General features: G+C 65.6%; 1 protein-coding gene across 1 annotated transcript; it reads right to left on the bottom strand.

Annotated features, from left to right (window-relative positions):
* Nucleotides 1–3120: 3120 nt before the first annotated feature.
* On the bottom strand, nucleotides 3121–18811 carry HECTD3 (HECT domain E3 ubiquitin protein ligase 3). The gene is made up of 21 exons (XM_048860381.2): nucleotides 18312–18811; nucleotides 14576–14736; nucleotides 13592–13684; nucleotides 13194–13329; nucleotides 12603–12718; nucleotides 12130–12243; nucleotides 10883–10965; nucleotides 10095–10260; nucleotides 9384–9465; nucleotides 8774–8956; nucleotides 7986–8038; nucleotides 7670–7734; nucleotides 7139–7242; nucleotides 6422–6541; nucleotides 5740–5829; nucleotides 5080–5286; nucleotides 4594–4723; nucleotides 4255–4329; nucleotides 3838–3919; nucleotides 3656–3727; nucleotides 3121–3361 (listed from the first exon to the last, which is right to left on the bottom strand). Exons 1-21 carry the CDS (start codon nucleotides 18630–18632, stop codon nucleotides 3277–3279), a joined length of 2538 nt encoding a protein of 845 aa, XP_048716338.1. The 5' UTR covers nucleotides 18633–18811; the 3' UTR covers nucleotides 3121–3276.
* Nucleotides 18812–18841: the final 30 nt, after the last annotated feature.

The raw sequence follows: 18841 nt of genomic DNA, 5'->3' as shown, positions 1-18841 counted from the left end.
GGCTAGACTCCATGGAGGGGAGGTACTGGGGTGCCAACTTCCCAGTGTGCTGCTCTGACCTATGCCATGCCCTGGCCCTCAGCCCCTTCCCCTCCATACGGACGGTGCCTGGCCCAGAGCAGCTCCTAGCTCACACTGGTCATGCTTCTCCTCGGCCTGAGCCAAGAAGGGGGGAGCAACAGGCCAGCACCCCCCACGAGGGCGAGGTACATCTCAGCAGCACGACGCGCCACCCAAGGGCGGGGCCGAGGGATCTCAGGGCTAAGAGACGGGTGCTGGGTCCAAACCAAATGCCCCAGCGTCCTTCTCGGTGCACGGTCAGGCCCCGGTTGCAGGGAGCGGAAACCTCAGCCGGTGGCTGGGAACTCTCTGGGCACGACAGGCCATTACTCACCTTGGCACGAGCAGCCCAGTTCTCACCACCAACTGCTCCCCGCCCCTCCCCGCGGCCCCCGTGCCAGCAGAGATGCCTTCCTGGAATCCAGCGACCACTTGGGTGGGCCGGCGGGGTTTGCAAGAGGGCTGGTGTCCCAGGGAGAACAAGCTAGGCCTCCCCGCTGCTGGCAGGGAGCGGGGCACCCAGCCGGGGAGAGTTGCCCAGGCCGGACTCTGGCACCGGGGTGTTTTCTGCCCCGGGATTCCAGCTAGAAGGGGGGTGTTGCTGGAGGGAGCCGGCTGGGCCTAGCCTGGCTGCAGCGGATACGGTTTGACTCACGTTCCTGCTCACAGCGCTCTGGGGCTGTGCCGTGCCCCCAGCTGGCGCTCGGGCAGGAGCAAAAGGGGGGGGGTGCAGGGCACCAGCTCAGCACCTGCGCTAATGGCAAGTGGGGCAGAGCCCTGGGCGCTTCGACCCCTCGATGATTCGATGAGCCCCAGTGGCAGGAGCTCCCAGAGCAGCCGCTAACCATCCTTGGTCACCCCCCCGGGCGCTCGAACCGTCACCCCGCCGCCGGCAGAAGCCACAGGACCCAGTGGGGGAAGCAGCTGAGAGCCCAACCAGCTGGGCACAGAACGGCCCTGGGCCCAGGCCAGGCCCTCGTCTGCCCTGCTTTTCCCGGCCGACTCAACTAGGCAGCTGCCAGGCTGAAGCAGCGAATCTCCTGCCTTCCAGGGGAGGGGTCTAGCCCTGGCTCTGCTGCAATTAGTGAACATTTAACTCGAACACACCCCACGCTGGTAGGAGGAAAGATTTCCTTGTTAAAGATCCAGCAGCACCTGTCCCTTCGTCCCCCAAACCAAGGAGAGGAGCCCCCCATGCCCAGGCGATACCCCACCCAAACCCTTCTGTTTAACCCTTCCAGGCCTGCTGGCACCACCCCAGGGCAGCAGAAAAAGCCCCCCCGCCCCTCGTTGCCTGCCATTTATAGCCCCGAGCCCAGACAGCACTGAGCACCCACAACTCCCGCTGAGCTCGGGGTGCAGGCGAGCCGGGGCGGGACCTTGGGGTGGCACTGATCCACCCAGAGAAGCCTGCCGCCTTCCTAGCTCTTAGCCTCTAGGCTTGGCACATGGACCGGGGGAGGAGGGAGCAGGTTGGCCTAGGCAGAGTCTAATCACACAGCCCCAGCGGGGACGGTTCCCTCCCACTTCCCCATTTCCCGCAGCTGCTTCCAGGCCCCTTGAAGTCACTTAGGAAGAGCTAGCACAGGATTCCAGGTGCGGGTTCAAAGCCAGCCCCGGCAGGCAGCGAAGGAGAGTTGTTGGCTGCCAGGGGGTGAGGGCAGGTCCCCAGCTCACCCGCCAGCAGCCCCACGGGCCCCTTCCAGGCACAGTGAGGGTCTGACAGGCCAGGGGATGCTGCAGGCAGGGCAGGACTGTGAGGGGGCTGTGCCCTGGGGCGAGCAAGGGGGTGGGCACTTGCAGGGCACCTGGGATGCGCCATGCTGCTCCAGGCCAGGGCTGGCAGCGCATGGGCAATGCCCACGTGCTGACACGCATGAACCCCGAGTGAGGGCCAGCCATGCCCAGTGCTGGGAGCATGGAGACAGCAGCCCCGAGATAGCCTAGCAGTGGGGGCGTTCCCCGTGCCACCCCAGCCTTCGAGAGCTCCGAGTGCCCCACGCAGGCCCGGACCCAGCTCCCTGGCAGCAGCCCCATTAGAAGAGGAAACCAGGGCAGAGAGCCGAGGAAAGACCCCCCGGAGTCCTGAGCCCCAGGCCCCTGCTCTCACCCGCCCCACAGCGAGACGCACCAGAGCACGAGGGACGGGGGCCCCTGGGCAGTGCTGGCTCGAGGGGCTCCAGGACTTGCACCCGCCTGGAGGATGGCCGATGGCACCATGCCCCTGCCGGGCAAAGGGGGGAGGACGCCTTCCTAGACAGCGCCATGGCGGCCTCACTTACAGCTCAGCCGTGGTCGCTGCTGCCCTGCGAGGTCGTGGGGACCCGGGGCAGGGAGTGGATTTGACCCCAACCCCGCCCAGGGCTGCAGGGTCTTCGGCGCATGCCTAAAGCGACACCTGGTGGCCAGAGGGGGGCACTGCAGGGGCCGGCGGGGTGGGAGGGGGAGAAGGAACTAGTCACAGCTGTTAAACTGGGGGGGTGGGAAGAGGCAGGAGGCCTGGGGCCCCATGGAGGAGGAAGAGGGTGAGGAGAGAGACACCCTTCCTGGGAACTGCACCCCATGACTGTGGGATACGTAATAAGATAGTCCGAGGCAAGGGGCCCTGGCGCCTGGCTGCTCGGGGGGCGATCCTCCCCCCAGTAAGCTGCGGCAGGATGCAGCCTGGGAAACAAATGGGCCGCGCAGATTCCAGTGCAGCCCATCCGGGAAGAGCTGCTGGGTCCGATCACCTGCTGTTCTCGCGGGGGTGGGGGGGAAGGAAAAACGACTGGGAGACACTCCTTCACTTCCTGTCCTAAACCGGGCAGCGGCGCTGCTGGGCGGCTGCAAAACAGCTGCCGGGCTCCACCCCAGAGGTGGCTGCATTGCAGGGGCGGGTACAGCGAGTGGTCCTGCGAGTGCTTGCGAGCGAAAGGCGACGCGCAGTACAAACTAGCGCACATCTCCGGGGCTCCCAGCTAGCCGCTGCTAGCCAGGCCAGGCTCCGTTCTTGCTCTCAGTTGGGCTCCAGCTTGGTTCGGTCTCTGCCGCTTTGAAAGCCAAGGACCCGGAGACCCATGCTGGTTCTGGCCCATGCCCCGGGGAGCCAAGCCTAGACCTGGGTGTTTATTGAATACACACACTTCAGGGGGGCGAGGGAAGGGGGCCAGTCCAGTGGAACCATCGTGACGGGGGGAGGGGGGGTAAAGAGGACAGCTCGGCCCCACGGCGGCATCACTCCTCCCACGGGCTCATGTCCATGTCAATGGCCACGCAGTTGTAGGCCGCGTAGCGCAGCTTCTCCTCATACACCTTGGAGCTGGAAAAGAAGAGCTGCTGTCACTGCCCTGAGGGACGCCGGGGCCAGCCAGGCACTGACCAAGCCACGGCTTAAGGCTCATCAGCCTCACTGGACGCATGGGGAAACTGAGGCATGGAGGGGGCGTGCCCCCACCAGCAAGTGGCAAGCCGGGAATGGAACCCAGCTTGCGTGACGCCCGGGCTCACGCGTCAGCCCCGAGACCAGCTGACATGGCACCTCCCCCAGCCCCAGGATCAGGGCTCCGAGACGCGGGGGCGGCTGGCCAAAGGGGCCGTTCGTGGTGCAACTCACGTGGCGTAGCTGGGGAGGTAGAGGGAGCTGGAGCAGGTGGAGGATTCGGGGAGCGCCTCTGTCGTCTCAGAGCTGGGGGAGAGAGGCCAAGCAGGTCAGACCCGACCCAGGGAGAGAGCCCCTGGCACAGTGACTCCAGCACCCCGACAGGGGGCTCTGGCATCCCAGGGCCGGACACTCACCCCAGCTTGTCCGGGTAGATGTAGATCCGAGCTGGGAGGCGGCTCCGGCCAGTGACAAACCTCAGGAAGCGGCTGCGATCCTCTGTGGGGAGAGAACAGATGTCAGCCACTCCCGGGTTGGGAGGGAGCCCACCAGGCTAGCCAAGGTGCTTGAGCCCCGTGCTCAGCTGGTCTGGGGACTCAGCCTTGTGCCCTCGGCAGGCAGGAAGTCCCCTGGCTCCGATGGGGAGCTGGGAATTGCTGCTGACGGCTGAGAGAAGGGACCCTGTCATGAGGGCTCAGGCCAGGGCGACAGACTGAGGGTCCTGCTTTGGGAAGGCCGAGTGAATTGTACAGACGGTGAGACCCGGAACCTCTGGAAGCCGGCAGGAGTCAGCGCCACGGGGGAGGCAGGGCTGGGCTGCGCTGGCCGCTCACCATTGGTGAAGTTGCTGAGCGCCTCCCAGAAGTACTGGACCCTGGTGTCCGACGGCTCGAAATCCTCAAACCGAGCTGTGGGGGGAGGCAGAGACAGAACTGGTTAGACACACAGCAGCCAGCTCCTGCCAGGTCAGGGCTGCTCCCCGCCGGGACATTGCAACTGCCCCCAGGGGCGAGAAACCCCCTCCGCTCCCCCACCACGTGAGCATGCAGATCCGGGGTGCACGGGGCTGTGCATTTACAAACCGGGCCAGGGCACCAGGGCACGCGGCGGGTGCCAGGCCACAGCCAGCAACTGGGTCCCGAAGACAATTTCCCAGCAGCCCCTGCACTTACTGAGCTTCTTCAGGGCATCCACCGTCACCTCGGGGTCCCCGCACACCTTCTTCTCCAGCTCCTGCCAGGTGAACAGGTCGAGGACGGCCTGGGGCACCACCTTGAGCAGACCAGCCTGCATGGCAGTGATCTGCAGGGGAAGCAGAGCAACCGGGGGATGTCCCCGGACGGGGTTAGGGCCGGGGCGCGTAGCGCTGGGGACCACCGACGAGACAGTGCAGCGAGCGCTCCGGCCGCGGCGTTAGAGGGGAACGGAGCCCTGAGAGTCTCGCCTGTCGCAGACACAGGAGGGCCAGGCGCTCGGCAGGACTCCACAAAGGGCTGGCCCTTAGCACAGCCAGCGAGACCAGCCCGCGATACTTGCTGGGCTACACATTAACGGACAGAACCCCCATGCTTCAGGGCACAGGTCACCTCCAGGGGCCGGGGGACAGGAAGGAATGTGCTCTTGGGGCTGGGTCCCACTGCGACCCCAGCCGGCCTTACCTGCTCCTTGCTCTCCTCCAGTCGGGCCTTCTGCACCAGGCGGATGAATTCCTTGCGGTCCTCGTAGCGCACCACGGTGCTGCCGCCATTGGGAATCAGCTCCACCATGCGCTGGTCGCTGAGCACCGTGGTGTAGGTCAGCTCCTGCCCGAACTTGAACTCAAAGGTCTCCTTGTCCATCACCTCCATCACCTCCAGGAGCTTCACCTGGGCAGCCGGGTGAGAGCACTCGCTGGAGAGGGACACCACGGACCGCCCGGGCAAGCCCCCAGCCCCACCCTGCCCCGGAGAGCATTGGGGCTATGTCACAGGGGCCAAAGCAGGGCCCAACTGCCCACAGCATGGGAGAGCTCGGCATGCTGGGACCGGTCATCTCCATGGGCTGCACCAGCCTTGGCCCAAGCCGGAGCATTGTATGCTGGGACTGGCAGTGTCCATGGGCTGCCTCTGTGTATTGAGATGAGGGGGCTGGAGCTGCACTACAGACCCTGGGGGTGGCTCTGAGCTCCTGTTTCTTTCGCCCCAACACAGGGCGGCCAAACACAACCGGCCCCCAGTCACCGAGTCCCGCTTGCACCCGGCCCGAGCCAGCCAACGGGGAGGGGGTGCTGTCCCAGCATGCCTGGCCAACTGGCAGCTCCCCCCCACCCTTCTGCTCACCAGCACGGAGTCCACGGCGGGGAAGTCCTTGCTCCAGCTGACCTCCTCCCCGGTCAGCTGTTTCCACACGAAGCCAGGCAGAGCCAGGACCTGCAGTGGGGAGGAGACACGTGGCTGGGATCGCAGGTGCAGGGACACCTCACCAGCTGCACCCCAGCGCCCCAGAAGGGGCAGCAGTGCTGATCAACCATCTTCGACACCTCCCAGCTAGTCCGGCCCCCAATGACACTTGCCCAGGGAGAGAGATTTAGGGCCCCTCTTGGAAGGAGGAACATACGGCGCTACCAAGGGTACGGGGCTGCCGCTCCCAGGCTCTGACCAGTAGGCCCCACTACCGCCAGGGCACAGCCGAGCAGGGGAGGAGCCTGCGAACGCTGCCTCGATTTCTATTTACTGCCGAATTATCACTGAAATGCCTCCGTTCTCCCAAGCGCCCAGCTGTCTCTAGCAGGGTCCCCTGGTCCCAGATGTGCAGGGGACGCAGACTGTGCAGGGGTGATCAGGGATTTGCCAGGGCCCCTATAGGATGCTGGGGACCCTCGGCTCTGCTCGGCTCAGGCCAAGGGGCAGGGGTTTGGGGGAGCAGGGCTGGGGCCCATTAGGGGGAGCCCAGGTCCCGAGCACCATGCCAAGGAGGGGAAAGGCCGGGCCTGCAGCAAGGGCCCCTCCTCATGGGACTCACCAGGAAGTCCTTGCCCCTCAGAGCCGCGCCCATGATCTGACCGATCCACTCGTACTTGGCAAACTCCTTGCAGGACGGGTTGGGGACATACATGTCCCGGGCCTCCCCGGTGCCGTTACCCTGCAACGGAGACATGCTCAGGGCTCCCCGCCAGACCCCCGGCGCCAGGAGCTGGGGACAGCCTAGCGCCCTGACCCAGGGGCGGGGGCACAGCTCAGCCACTGGGGGCAGGATGCGCTCCCCAGTGCCCCCCGCTGGCTGCCAGGCTGCGGAGGGGGCTCCTCCGAGATCCCATCACTGTCCATGCTGCCCCTCCCTGCTGTGTGACACCCCCCACCCCCAGGCTCCATGGACCCTGGTGACTCCCGCACAGGCTGGGAAGCCAGGCAGCGAGTGGGAAGGGCCGTCTGGGGGCCCACGACGGAGCAGGGCCCAGTGCCCTGGCCGGTGGGGGACGTACCCCGTAACACTACGTTAAGGCCCCTAGCAATATGCCTCGTGACGGACGAGCGTGCCAGCCACATGCCCAAAAGCGAGGGTGCGTCTCGCAATCGCCAGGGCCTGCCTGATGGACACGGGCTCCTGCTCCCCAAGCCAGGGAGCAAAGCCGCAGTGACAGGACTAGGGGGGACTCCCGCGGCCAGCACGGGGCAGGTCCAGCCCACGCAGCGGAGCGGGGCAGGACCAGCCCGGCTCCGGCCCCCAGCCCCTTGGTACCTGGTTGGACGTGCGGACGAAGAAAGGCAGCGGCACGGGGCTCTCTGCCGAGCTGGGACAGAGCTCCTCAGACATGTCTGCCAGGCTGTCCCGGAACCCGCCTCCTGCAGCCCGGAGACACCGTCCCCCCCTTAGCACCATGAGCCCCGGCCGCAGGCTGACAGCCGGCTACGCTTCCCCCGCCCCCGGCTTGATACTGACTGGAAGTCTCCTGCCGATCACCCCAACGGCTGGGCCCACTGCCTTTAAAGCACCCTACGAGAAGCGACCCCCAACCCCAGCCCCTTGCCCTGCCCCATCCTGATCCTGGGGGAGGGCCCAGGGGGAAGCACTGAGTGGGGACAGCTTGTAACCCCCACCCCACTGCACACAAGGCAGGTGCCCTGGTCCCGATGAGAGCACGGCTGAGCTGCAGCCAGGCTGGGGCCGAAAGCTGCAGGGTAACCGGACTGTGTCGCCCGTCCCAGCTGCCCCACCCCGGAGCGCCTGGTGGGGAGGGGCCTGGGCCCGGGCCTGGCTCTGGGGACGTACCTTGATCGATGATGCCCTCGGCGATGAACTTACACTCCCACCACTGGTCATAGCGCAGCGGCCACCTGCGGGGAGCCAAGGTGACAGCTCAGAAAGCAGGTCGCTCCCGGGCATTCGGAGCCCACGAGAGGGGCCAACCGGGCAACCCAGGGCCAGGGCAGGGAGGGACCACTCAGGGGGCAGGAGTTCAGCCCTGGGGGGCCGCTGGCTCCTTGGCCTCTCTGCTGAGATGGGTCCCAGTGGCTTTGGGACATTGGCCCTTCCCCCCGGAATGGGGCTCACATTCCCTCCCCCCAGCCGGCAGGGCCCCCCATACCTGTAATCCAGGGGCTTCTCGTACTTGTCGGAAGGTTTAAGGCCCTCGTGCACCTAGAGCAGGCAGACACGAATGAGACTTGGCCGCCGGCCAGCTGTGGAGGTCCCGCAGGAAGCTACAGGGCCCTGGCACCAGTCCCTGGGAGGCAGGGCAGCGCTGCTATTCCCCGGGGCAGATGGGAACGGACACATGGGGGAGGCTAAGTGACTTGCCCGTGGTCACACAGGGAGTCAGTGGCAGAGCAGGGAATCGACCCCAGATCTCCCATGTCCCAGGCTAGCGCCCTACCCACCGGGTCCCTCCTTCCCTCCATCATCCCTGGCGGCGGGGCAGGCCGAGGCGGAGGCAGGAGGCTCCGAGGGGCGTGTTGTGCCCCCGCAGGGAGCCGAGCAGCCATCGGCATTAAAGGCGACAGAGATGCAGCAAAGGGAACCGCAGCCAGACGGTCAGATCCCACTCGCCCCAGCCCGGACAGACGCATGCCAGAGGGACAGACAGACAGCAGCGTCTCTCTCCCTCCCTGAGCTGCCTGCCCTTAGCACACCCAGGCCAAGCCCCACTCCATACCCCATGTGCCGTTAGCCCCTCCTACTCCCATGGCTCCTCCCACTCCCGTCTTTTCTGTCCCCCGCCCTCGGCTTCATGCCCTCCCCCCGCCATGCTGCCCCTGCACCGGGCACCCTCTCCCAGTATCCCCACCCTCTCCGGACCCTGAGCTTCGCTGGGCCCGCCGGCACCGGCCTGGGCGGGCAGGGCCAGGCCCGCAGCCTCACGGACTCTCCCGGTACCTGGGTGAAGACGGCGTTCTTGCAGCTGGGGTCCAGGGCGGGGTTGTCGCGGTGCTCCATGGCCAGGCGCCGGTTGATGTAGAGCCGCGGCATGACGTTGGGCTTGCTGGTCTCCGAGTCCTTGAGACACTGGGTGAGCAGCGCCGTGCGCCGCTTGGACAGCAGCAGGAACTGCTTGATGTGCTGGCCCGGGCAAGGCGGGGCCTGGGTTAGAGACCTGCGGGTGCCCCCCATCCCATCTGTCTATCTGCTCCACCCCCCCAGAGTCGCAGGGTGTCTCACATGCGTTCTCTGTGCTCACACAACTCCCCCCCCCCCCGCAATTTTCTTTCTTTTTTTTACTGAAGTGCCCCCTGAACGCACCCCGGCCCCCCGCAGCACTGCCAGCTCCCCCTGCACGCTCCTCCTCCCGCACCGGGCCTCGGCTCCCCGCAGCGCCCCCGACATTCCCACCTCTCCTCCCCCTCCGCTTTCAAGGGGATGCCCAGGTTGCAGCTCCCTCTCTGGGGCCCCAGGGGCACTCCCCCCAGGGCAGCTTGCAGTCCTCAGGAGAGGGGTGCATCAGCCCCCCAGAGGCTAAGGAGAGAGGGGAGCCCCGGCTGTCGCTCACCTTGAGCCAGCTGAAGGTGCCGACAGTGTGGTCCCAGGCCGGGACAAGGTGGTGCAGGACGCTGTCCAGGAGCTTGATAAACCTAGGAGAGCAACGGGGGCCGCTCGAGACACAGGGCAAGGCCTGGCCCACGCGAATCGGCCCCAGCCAGGGCACCGCAAAGCCAGGGGCTGCTCCTGGCACAACGCCCCAGGACACTGCACCAAGGGGGGTCGGCAGCGCTCCGGGGTCTGTTCCCCTGGTTGCTGGGCTGACCCAGACACCCCGCTGTGGCCGATACTAGGGGGTGCTGTGCTGCAGGCAGTGTGGGAGAGGGCTCTGTAGGGGGCGCTCTCGCCCCCCCGCAGGCAGGGCTGACCCCAGTGCCCCAGCGTGTCACTAGGGGGCGCTGTGCCGCTGGAAGCAGCATCTCTTGGATGGAGAGCATCCGATTCGGGCCCTGCCCACGTGTGATGAGAAAGGAAGCGGTGAGATCTCACAGAAGGAGATGGGGAGCGAACCCTGGCGTCCGGGCCAGACCCCATTCTGCCTCCCCAAATCCCCCTGGATACGGGATCCCTGCCCCGGCCTGCTGTGAGCGTCGCCCGGGCAGATCAACGCGTCACCCTGCGTTCTGCCCCCAGGGTCGGGGCTGCGTTCTCACTGGTGAAGGGGGTGAGCCCTGCAGGTGCGTCCCGCTCAGCACCCCCTGCTGGTGTCCCTGGGCAGTACCTCTGAATGACCACGGCCCGCCGGTACAGCAGGTCGGGGTCGGTCCCTTCCAGGCGGGGATAGCGCACCAAGCTGGCCTGCTGGAACATGTCCGCACTGTGCCCCAGCTCCCGCTGCCGGGACGACTTGATCTTGATCCCCCGGAGGCGGACGTCGATCCCGTCATCTGCTGAGAAAGAGCAGGGCTGATCCGGTGGGTTCAGGGGCGCCAGGGCAGCAGCCAGCAGGGCTCGGTAATGCCCGGCGTGGGGGGGACGGAGCCGCAGCCACCAGAGATGGAGAGACCCCGGGGGCACCCGCCTGGGAGGCTATTTCCACATCAAAGGGACCCAGGAGACTGCACCTGCCACGGGGCAGGTTTAGAACCAGGTTTAGGCAGGACCGAGCCGCCAAACTCTAGGGCTGTCGAGATGCGGGCTCGTCCCTATGAACAGGCACCTCAGCGGCCCCAGGGCTTGGGCTTCCAGGGGCATCAGGCAGTGGAAGCGGGGCTGGGGGCGTGGGGCTCTTCAACCTGCAGCTGCCAGAGCCCCCCTGAGGCAGTCCATGGCCTGGGGATCTCAGCCCACTTCCCAGCAGCCAGGTGGCCACCTCACCAGCCACCAGCACAGCCGGCTCCCTTAGGGACAAGGCCAAGGAGCCCCGGAGACCGAGCATCCTCAGGAGACCACATCCCGAGCGCCCGACAGGAGAGGGCGGGGTTCTCAATGAGGGAGGGGGCCGATCTCGGAGGGGGCGGCTCCTGGAAGTGCAGCCTGCCCATCATGCAGGCTTTTATCCCCACTCACCTCTGCACTCCACAATGCGGATCTCGATGATGGGCAGGTGCGTTGTCATGTCTTCAAGCACACATACATCCCCGATGTAGCTCCTGGAACGACAGTGCAGAGTGGGATTCAGAGCCGCCTGTCCCCCCCAGCCAGCATCCATTCACCCCGGGCCAGGGAGGAGGGGCTGCCTAGTGAGAGGAGGTGAGGGGAGCTAGAACCTGGGGGTTTAATCTCCCAGCCCTGCAACTGACTGACCATGTGACCCTGGTCACATCACTCAGCCTCTCTGTGCCTCGGTTCCATGGGGCCGAGACGTTAGCACCACTGCGTCTGTAAAGTGCCCAGAGATCCTCTGGAGAGCACAGCGCTACCGTCCGAACTCTCAGGGATGGGTGGGGAGTCCACACGTGGGCGCTGATGGGCAGCTGCGCCGGGCCCTGGAGGGAAAGCGGGTAGGGGGCAGCAGCCGGCCCAGCCTTAGATATCTCCTAGCAATGGCTGATTTCCCCAGGCCGGAGCCGTCGGCTGGTCCCTCGCAGGGGGAGTAGCCAGATCGCTGAGCTGATGCTCAGGCTGCGGCTTGGGGCTCAGTGTTACGGCCCTGCAGTTTGCCCCACTACAGGCCGTCCCCCCGTCCTGCCAGAGAACACCCCCTCCATGCACCACAGCCGCTAACCGGGACCACTCCGCTACGGGCCGAGGGAAGGGGGGCTGCCCCCTAAACAATCCTGGCTCGTTGGAACCCGGGGCTCTTGTGCAGACCCTCTGTGGGGAACGGTAGCTCAGCTGCATGTGGGGGGGCAGGGGTGGGTGACTCATTATTTGCAACATGACCAGCCCCCACCCCCCACTTCTAACCCCTCGGGCTGGAGTCACCGGTTGCTGGGCTGGGCGGCCAGGCTAAGATGGAGGGCGCTGTGACCCCTAGCGTTCAAGCCTGCAGCCGGCCAGGAGAGCCTCAAAGCAGGACACAGCTATCGGGGCTGGGGATTTCCTTAGCCACCCGCTGATTTCTAATCCACTCCTGTAACCGGTGCATGGGGAGACAGCAGAGCCCTCGCCAGGATCTGTGCCATGCATCTCAGTGCCACTTGGGCATTAATACACACCACAGACACAGAGCAGAGGGGGAAAATGAGGCACAGAGAGGCAAGCTCCTCTCTCCAGGCACCAGCTGGAGCCTCTGTCAATAAAACTCCGGGGCCCCAGGCCTGTGCTCAGACCACTAGCCCAGACCCCCAGCCCCGTCTCCCTGCCCCACTCACTCATCGATGCCCACGTCGCTCAGCTTCTTCAGACTGTCGCCCTCCCCGCCATACACCGCGATCCTCTTGGGCATGAAGTTCTCGTCCGTTGTGTCCACCGTGAGCAAGAGCTTCCTGGAGGGGAGGGGACAGAGCAGCAGTTGGGCTCCCTGGCACAGAGCCACCCAGCCCAGCGGCTCCCCGTGATCCCCATGTCACAGGCAGAGCCGGGGTGCCCAGGACTCACACAGACCGGGGGTCCCCTCGAAGCCCTGTGGGACGCAGCCTGGGGTGGCCGTGGGACCTCCCTGCCCACCAGCTCCCGCCCCGGTGAGAGTGGAGGGGTGCAGGGATGGGCCCGTTGGCTCCCACCTGGGCAATGCTGATCACGAGGGTCATGCCTGACCGTGGCCACCCCATGAACCGGGCCCCCGGGGCTGACATGTCCCCCCCGCAGGCTCCCCCATGGCGGGGAGGGGAGTGCCGGCTCTCACTTGACGATGGTGCCTTTCTTCATGGTGAGCCGCACCCAATGCTGGCCCTGGGAGCCGTCGCTCTCCCAGTAGGTGTCCGCGTTGCCGTCCGTCAGACACGACACGTTGAAGTCTTCCTGGAAGGGGGTGGGGGGGTGAAGGAGGGGTCAGACGGAGGGAGCCCACATCCTGCTCCGCACTCATCGAGCCGCACAGGGGCGAGGGGGTCCAGTGCTGGGATGGGGGTTGACAGGGGACTGGGCAGGAGTGGGCACCGTGCCCCAGAGCGCAGCGGGGGGCTAATGCCAAACTCTCAGACCAGGTCAGCAGCCAAGCCCACAGCAGAGTCCTCCTTCAGACTTGGGGTCCCATCTGGGCCCCCCGCAGCTGGAGGAGGCCCTAATGCTTCCCCACCCCCACTCGGGGACTCAGCTGCCCCCGTCCCCGCTCTGGGAGCTCCCTTTAGAGCCAGATCCTCACCTCTCTGGAGGGGGCACCTGACGCTCCTCTCCCGCGCAGGTCTCCCACCCGGCTGGCAGCCCCGGAGAGACGGGACCACCGGCCAAGCGCCCCCCGAGTCCCTGCGCAGCTGAAAGCGGCCCCACCCCGTACCGTGTAGGAGGAGACGTCGATGCTCTCCACATACTGCTTGACGCTGCCCAGGTTCTCATCCTCCTTCCCCAGGTGATCGTACAAGAAATGCACCAGGTCCTCGTCGCACTCGTAACTCCACGTCGGGGGCACGAACCTGCCGGCACACGCGGGGTTAACAGCCCAGCGAGCTGGATGGGATGCCCCACAGAGCCCACGCCCGCTGTCCCTGCACCTGCCAGCCGGGGGCGCTGTAGAGAACAGCCCCATCCCCCAGCTCTGCTGCACACTCAGGCCGAGGGACCCCACCCAGCACAGACCCCGATCCCAGGCCCACCCAGCCAGGACAGGAGTGTGCCGGCTGGACGGCCCGGGCAAGGCGGTAACGCAGCAGAACCCGCCCCGGGACGTGTTGCTACCGGAGCTTCTGCACCGCCGCCTCGTCCTGCTCCATGGTTTTGGGTTTCGCGCCGAGCCGCAGGGAGTACGTCAGATCCACCACCTGCTCCCACCTGAAACGAGGCAAAGGACGGAGGGGTAAAGGGAAGGCCTGGGAGGAAAGACGGACCACTTATTGGGGCACTAGCCTGGGACAGGGAAGGGGCCAATCCCTGCTCTGCCACAGACCCTCTGTGCACAAATCTTTGTGCGCCTGTCCCCATCTGCCTCACCGGGGGGCTGGGAGGGGGTTGGATACTGCCGGGCGGGGGGCTGGGAGGGGCTCGGAGAAGGTAGCCGGCTGCCCTCCCCACCAAGAGCAAAGATCAGCCTCTGTTTAAACCCACTGCTGCCCCCCGTGGAAAGTGATTTTTTAAAGCCAGCGTTATTTCTCCTGCGGCTGCGTCAGCAGGTCAGAGCTGGGCCCAGGTCTGGGGCCCAAGAGACCAGAGCTCTGGGAGGGGCTCGGCGAGCTCTGTTAGCACCTCTGGGCAGGGGACAGCCTACGCCAGGCCCGGGGCAGCAAAGTCACCCCGGAGCTCAGGAGAAGCCTGCTGCAGGGCCTGTTCCAATGGCTGTGGCCCCAGAGAGGAACGAGGTGGCGGGCCGGCCGGCCTGGCCTTGCGAGGCCGGCGAAGGAGATTCCTGCCACTGGCAGCGCTGCCCAGACACAGGGCTCCCAGCGGGGGGAGTGGCAGGCTCAGGGGGCAGGTGGTCACTACGTCAGACACACACAGCCCTGGGGAGCTGGGATCAGAACCCTGGTCCCCAAGTTTCCCTGCACACAGCTCTGGCCTCTGGCAACAACAAGCCCTTTATCTCCCCTGTGAGTCGGGTGCTAGAGGATGACGCCCAACGCAGCCTGGGAATTGCCCAGGCACCCAGCCTCCTCAAGCAGCCACACGGAGACACAAGCTGGTGGCGCCCGGACCAAGCCCAATGCCCCCAGAGCCTCGTCCCCAGACCTGATCACGGGTTTATAATCGACCCCAAACAGCTGCTGCTGCCTCTGGATTCTGTCGGTGGACTCGACCGGGACCAGCCGGTCCCCTCCCTCGGCATGTTTGCACACCAGGATCCAGCCTTCCTCCAGCTCACAGCTGCCCTTGTACTCCTCCAGCTGCTCCTGCAACGCAAAGCACGGCCCGTCAAGGAGCCCTTTGCCCCGGCTTCACACAGCGCCCGCGGCCCTGGGGGAGCCGGCGGTTGGTTTCTCGGCTCCGGTGCCCACCATGACAGGCCGGCCACCAAGTCAGAGATCTGCTGGCCAACAGGGACGTGCGACGTCTGCCCGCCTGCGTCACCGCCCCCTGCTCCCCACACCTGGCCCATCCCTTCTGGGGCAGCCAGAGCCAGCCTGTTCCCGACCGTGACGGCGAATCCACCGCACCTCTTGGTCTGTCGCCCACTGGTCCGTTCACCCGCCCGGTAAAACGAGCCCTTTCCTGGTTGGAATTCGTCCGGCTTCAGCTTCCAGCTGCCATCGGGCTAGAGCCAAGAGCCTTCGGCTAGCTGAGCCCTTCTCCCACAGAGAGACTTAGCACCGCCACGTGGCTGGCAAACCATGCCCCCACCCCACAGATCCCCTCAGTTCTGCCCCCAGTGAAACAAATACCCCCCCTGCCCCACGCCCCCTGCTGCTCACAGGCTTCCTGGAGTCCTCCCCCATCCTCCTCCATCACAGGCCTTAGAAGGTTCGGGGACTCCCCTCCACCACAACCCCTGAGCCTGGGGATACCCACCAATGCCCCCACCCCACCTGCCAGCCACCTGATGAGCCTGATCAGGCTCAGAGGGTGGTTGGGGGGACCCTCCTCAGCGGAGAGACAGTTGCCCTGTGATCTTCTCCTCTGCCCCTCGCAGGGGGACACTGGATGCACACAGGGGCCATCCCCGGGCTGTGGGGCTACTGAGAACCCCAGCAAGCCAGGCCCCTTCGGACTTTTTTGCTAGCCAGGAAAGAAAAATAAAAAGCCAGATGCCTGGTGGAGCCGGGTCTGAGAGCTGTACGTCCTAAGGCCCAAACCCCTGGTCTGGTTCCCTTCAACTCCCGCAGAAACGCTCCCCTTCAGCCCCAGAGCTCCCTGCGAACCCCAAGGCTGGTGCATTGTTTTTAAAGAATGGGGCAAAATCAGGATATAATGGAAACTATAACTGTGGCTCAACTCCATGCCAGGAGCCCCGAGACTCTCTCCTGGGCCTGGAAATCACCAAAGCCTTGAGGACAAACACACTCACTAATACCCTCCCTCCCGAGGGATGGTGAGCAGCGATCACACCCCCGGGCCCAGCGGTCTCATCTGCTCTAGCGTGGCAGAGGATGCGGGCACCAGGGGACGTGGGTACCAGGGGACGCGGTCTGTGCACACAGGACACGGTGTGAAAGTTGGCTGGACAAAGGGTATCTAGGTGCTGGCTGATTGGCAGACGTCCCCCTCAGGCCCGCTGCTGGGTCAAGGCAGTCAACAGAGGGCTGTGACGGGCGTCAACTCCTAGCAAAGACGGGGTGTTGTAGCGAAGGGGGGCTGGATGGCAGGAAAGCACCATCTAGGCAAAAACACCGGTGCAAGGAGGAGCCGTGTCCCGTGGGCATTACACTCGGGGTTATTCCGGAAGAACTAGCTCGTGCCACGCGCCCTCGGGCTCGGTGCCCGCTACGCCAGGGTTAAGGCGGAAGGGCCGTTTGGAGCCGTAAAGCAGCGCACGGCCGTCACCGCACAGGGGTACGGAAAACCACCCCGGCCAGCTCCCTGCCTCGGGCGCGCAGGCCGGTGGGAGAAGGGCTCGGCCCGGTGAGCGAGGGAAAGCCCGGCCACGCCTAGCTCAGACGCTTTAAACGCAGCCGGCGCGGCAGGTCAGTTACCAAGGGCCAAACCCACGCCGGCTGGGGGCGGCTGGCAGACAGGCCTGGGATAGGGGTTCCAAGCTTAGGGGTGCCCCCTAGGCACGGCCAGGAAATCTGGATCCAGGGGATCGATCACCCCGTCACCCGCAGCCGGTCAGCCCCAGGGTCTGGCTCTGGGCCCAGCTCTGAGGCAGTTGCTGCCCATGGGAGGGGCGGTCTCAGGGCTGCGTTCCCCAACCTTTAACCTTGTAATCAGCGCCGAAGCCAGGTGGCTTTGACCCCACCCATCAAACCAGGAAGTGGCTGTCTGATTAAAGTCCCACAGCAGGGCGAGAACAATAACGAGGCCCAAATCCAAACGCCCCCGACCTGTGGGGCACAGACCCCCGCTTTGTCACCTGCCCTCTGCCCGCCCGCCCCACAATGGAAACGCTGCACAGCGCCACCCCCCCCGCCCCAACACTCCTTACAACCGACGGCCTGAGGCCTCGGCCCCCTGCGCCCAGCCTGCCGCCAAACCACCCGGGCAGGAGCCAGGCACCAGCGTCCAGCCCCTATGCGTTGTAACCGCAGAGATTCAGAGCCCGGGACACAGCCTTGGCCAGACCTAGAGCCCGCCCCGAAAGCGCCGCGCCTGGGGGGCTGGCAGTGGCTTAGACACCACTAAGGGGCCAGGCAGTGTAAACGCACAGAATGGATACCGCATGGACTAGTGGGAGTCCCTGTGTCCGGCGTCTCTCTCCGTGTCCATCTGTGCCCGCCTGTCTCTCGCTATGTCCATCTGTGTCCGCCTGTCTCTCCCATCTGCCTGCCTGTCTCTTACTGTGTTCTTCCATCTCCACTCTGTGTCTGTCTGTCCGCCTGTCGCTCCCATCTCTGTGTCTGTCTGTCTGTCTCTCCCCATGTCCATCTGTGTCTGCCTGTCTCTCCCCATGTCCATCTCTGTCCGCCTGTCTCTCCCATCTGCTTGCCTGTTTGTTCGCCTGTCTCTTACTGTGTCCTTCCATCTCCCCTGTGTCTGTCTGTCCACCTGTCGCTCCCATCTCTGTGTCTGTCTGTCCGTCTCTCCCAGTGTCCATCTGCGTGTCTGTCTGTCTCTACCTACGTCCATCTGTGTCCGCCTGTCTCTCCCATCTGCCTGCGTGTCCTTCCGTGTCTGCCTGTCTCTTACTGTGTCCTTCCGTGTCTTTCCGTGTCTGCCTGTCTCTTACTGTGTCCTTCCGTGTCTGCCTGTCTCTCCCATCTGCCTGCCTGTTTGTCCGCCTGTCTGTTACTGTGTCCTTCCGTGTCCGCCTGTCTCTCCCATCTGCCTGCGTGTCTGTCCGCCTGTCTCTTACTGTGTCCTTCCATCTCCCCTCTGTGTCTGTCTGACCGCCTGTCGCTCCCATCTCTGGGTCTGTCCGCCTGTCTCTCCCCATCTGCCTGTGTCTCTGTCCGCCTGTCTCTCCCCATCTGCCTGTGTCTCTGTCCGCCTGTCTCTCCCCATCTGCCTGCCTGTTTGTCCGCCTGTCTCTTACTGTGTCCTTCCATCTCCCCTCTGTGTCTGTGTGTCCGCCTGTCGCTCCCATCTCTGTGTCTGTCTGTCCGTCCATCTCTCCCAGTGTCCATCTGCGTGTCTGTCCGTCTCTCCCCATGTCCATCTGTGTCCGCCTGTTTCTCACTGTGTCCTTCCGTGTCCGCCTGTCTCTCCCATCTGCCTGCCTGTTTGTCCGCCTGTCTCTTTCTGTGTCCTTCCATCTCCCCTCTGTGTCTGTCTGTCCGCCTGTCTCTCCCCATGTCCATCTGCGTGTCCGCCTGTCTCTCCCCATCTGCCGGCCTGCCCGCCTGCCCCCCCCGGGCCCGCCCCGCCCCGGTACCTGGCACAGCTTCACCCACAGCCCCTGGCTGTTGCAATACTCCTCGCCGGTGGCCAGCACGCACGTGCCCTTGCGCAGCTCCACGGCGAGCCTGGCGAGCTTCTTGCCGGCGCGGCCGCGGGCCGGGCTCTCGCTGACGCTGAGCAGGGAGCGGCCCGAGCCGGCGGCGGCGGGGTCCCGGCACAGCTTGTAGCGCACCCGGCGGGGCACGAAGCAGAGCGCGGCGGGCAGGGGCCGGGCGCGGGCGAAGCAGCCCACGCACTCGGCCAGGCAGCGGATCCGGCCCAGCAGCTGGTGCGGGGTCTCCGCGGGGGCGCCCATGGTCCGGTCCCGGCCCGGCCCGGCTCGGCTCGGCTCGGCCCCTCCTGCCGCTGCCCCGCCCCGCGCGTCACCGCCGCGCTGCGGGGGGGTGGAAACCCTCAGACCCTGCCCCCGCCCCGCACGGGGAGCGGCAGGGAGCTGTTTCCCGTTTCTGAATGCGCCGCTACACCGGGCTTTACGGTCGATGGCCGTGCGCGCAGGCAGGGCCA

Source organism: Caretta caretta, chromosome 8, assembly GCF_965140235.1.
Source record: "Caretta caretta isolate rCarCar2 chromosome 8, rCarCar1.hap1, whole genome shotgun sequence".
Lineage (NCBI taxonomy): Eukaryota > Metazoa > Chordata > Testudines > Cheloniidae > Caretta > Caretta caretta.
The sequence above is the reverse complement of the archived record's forward strand: the minus strand, read 5'-3'. Positions and strand labels throughout refer to the sequence as shown.

What these genes read in the sequence shown, in the direction of transcription:
- HECTD3 (XM_048860381.2), bottom strand. Translation starts at nt 18,632, where the DNA reads ATGGGCGCCCCCGCGGAGACCCCGCACCAGCTGCTGGGCCGGATCCGC. An exon ending in CGGGCCGTGGTCATTCAGAG is followed by an intron (nt 9,466 to 10,094) that starts GTACTGCCCAGG and finishes TTGCTCTCCTAG; the next exon opens with GTTTATCAAGCTCCTGGACA. An exon ending in GAGAAGCCCCTGGATTACAG is followed by an intron (nt 7,735 to 7,985) that starts GTATGGGGGGCC and finishes GGCTCCCCGCAG; the next exon opens with GTGGCCGCTGCGCTATGACC.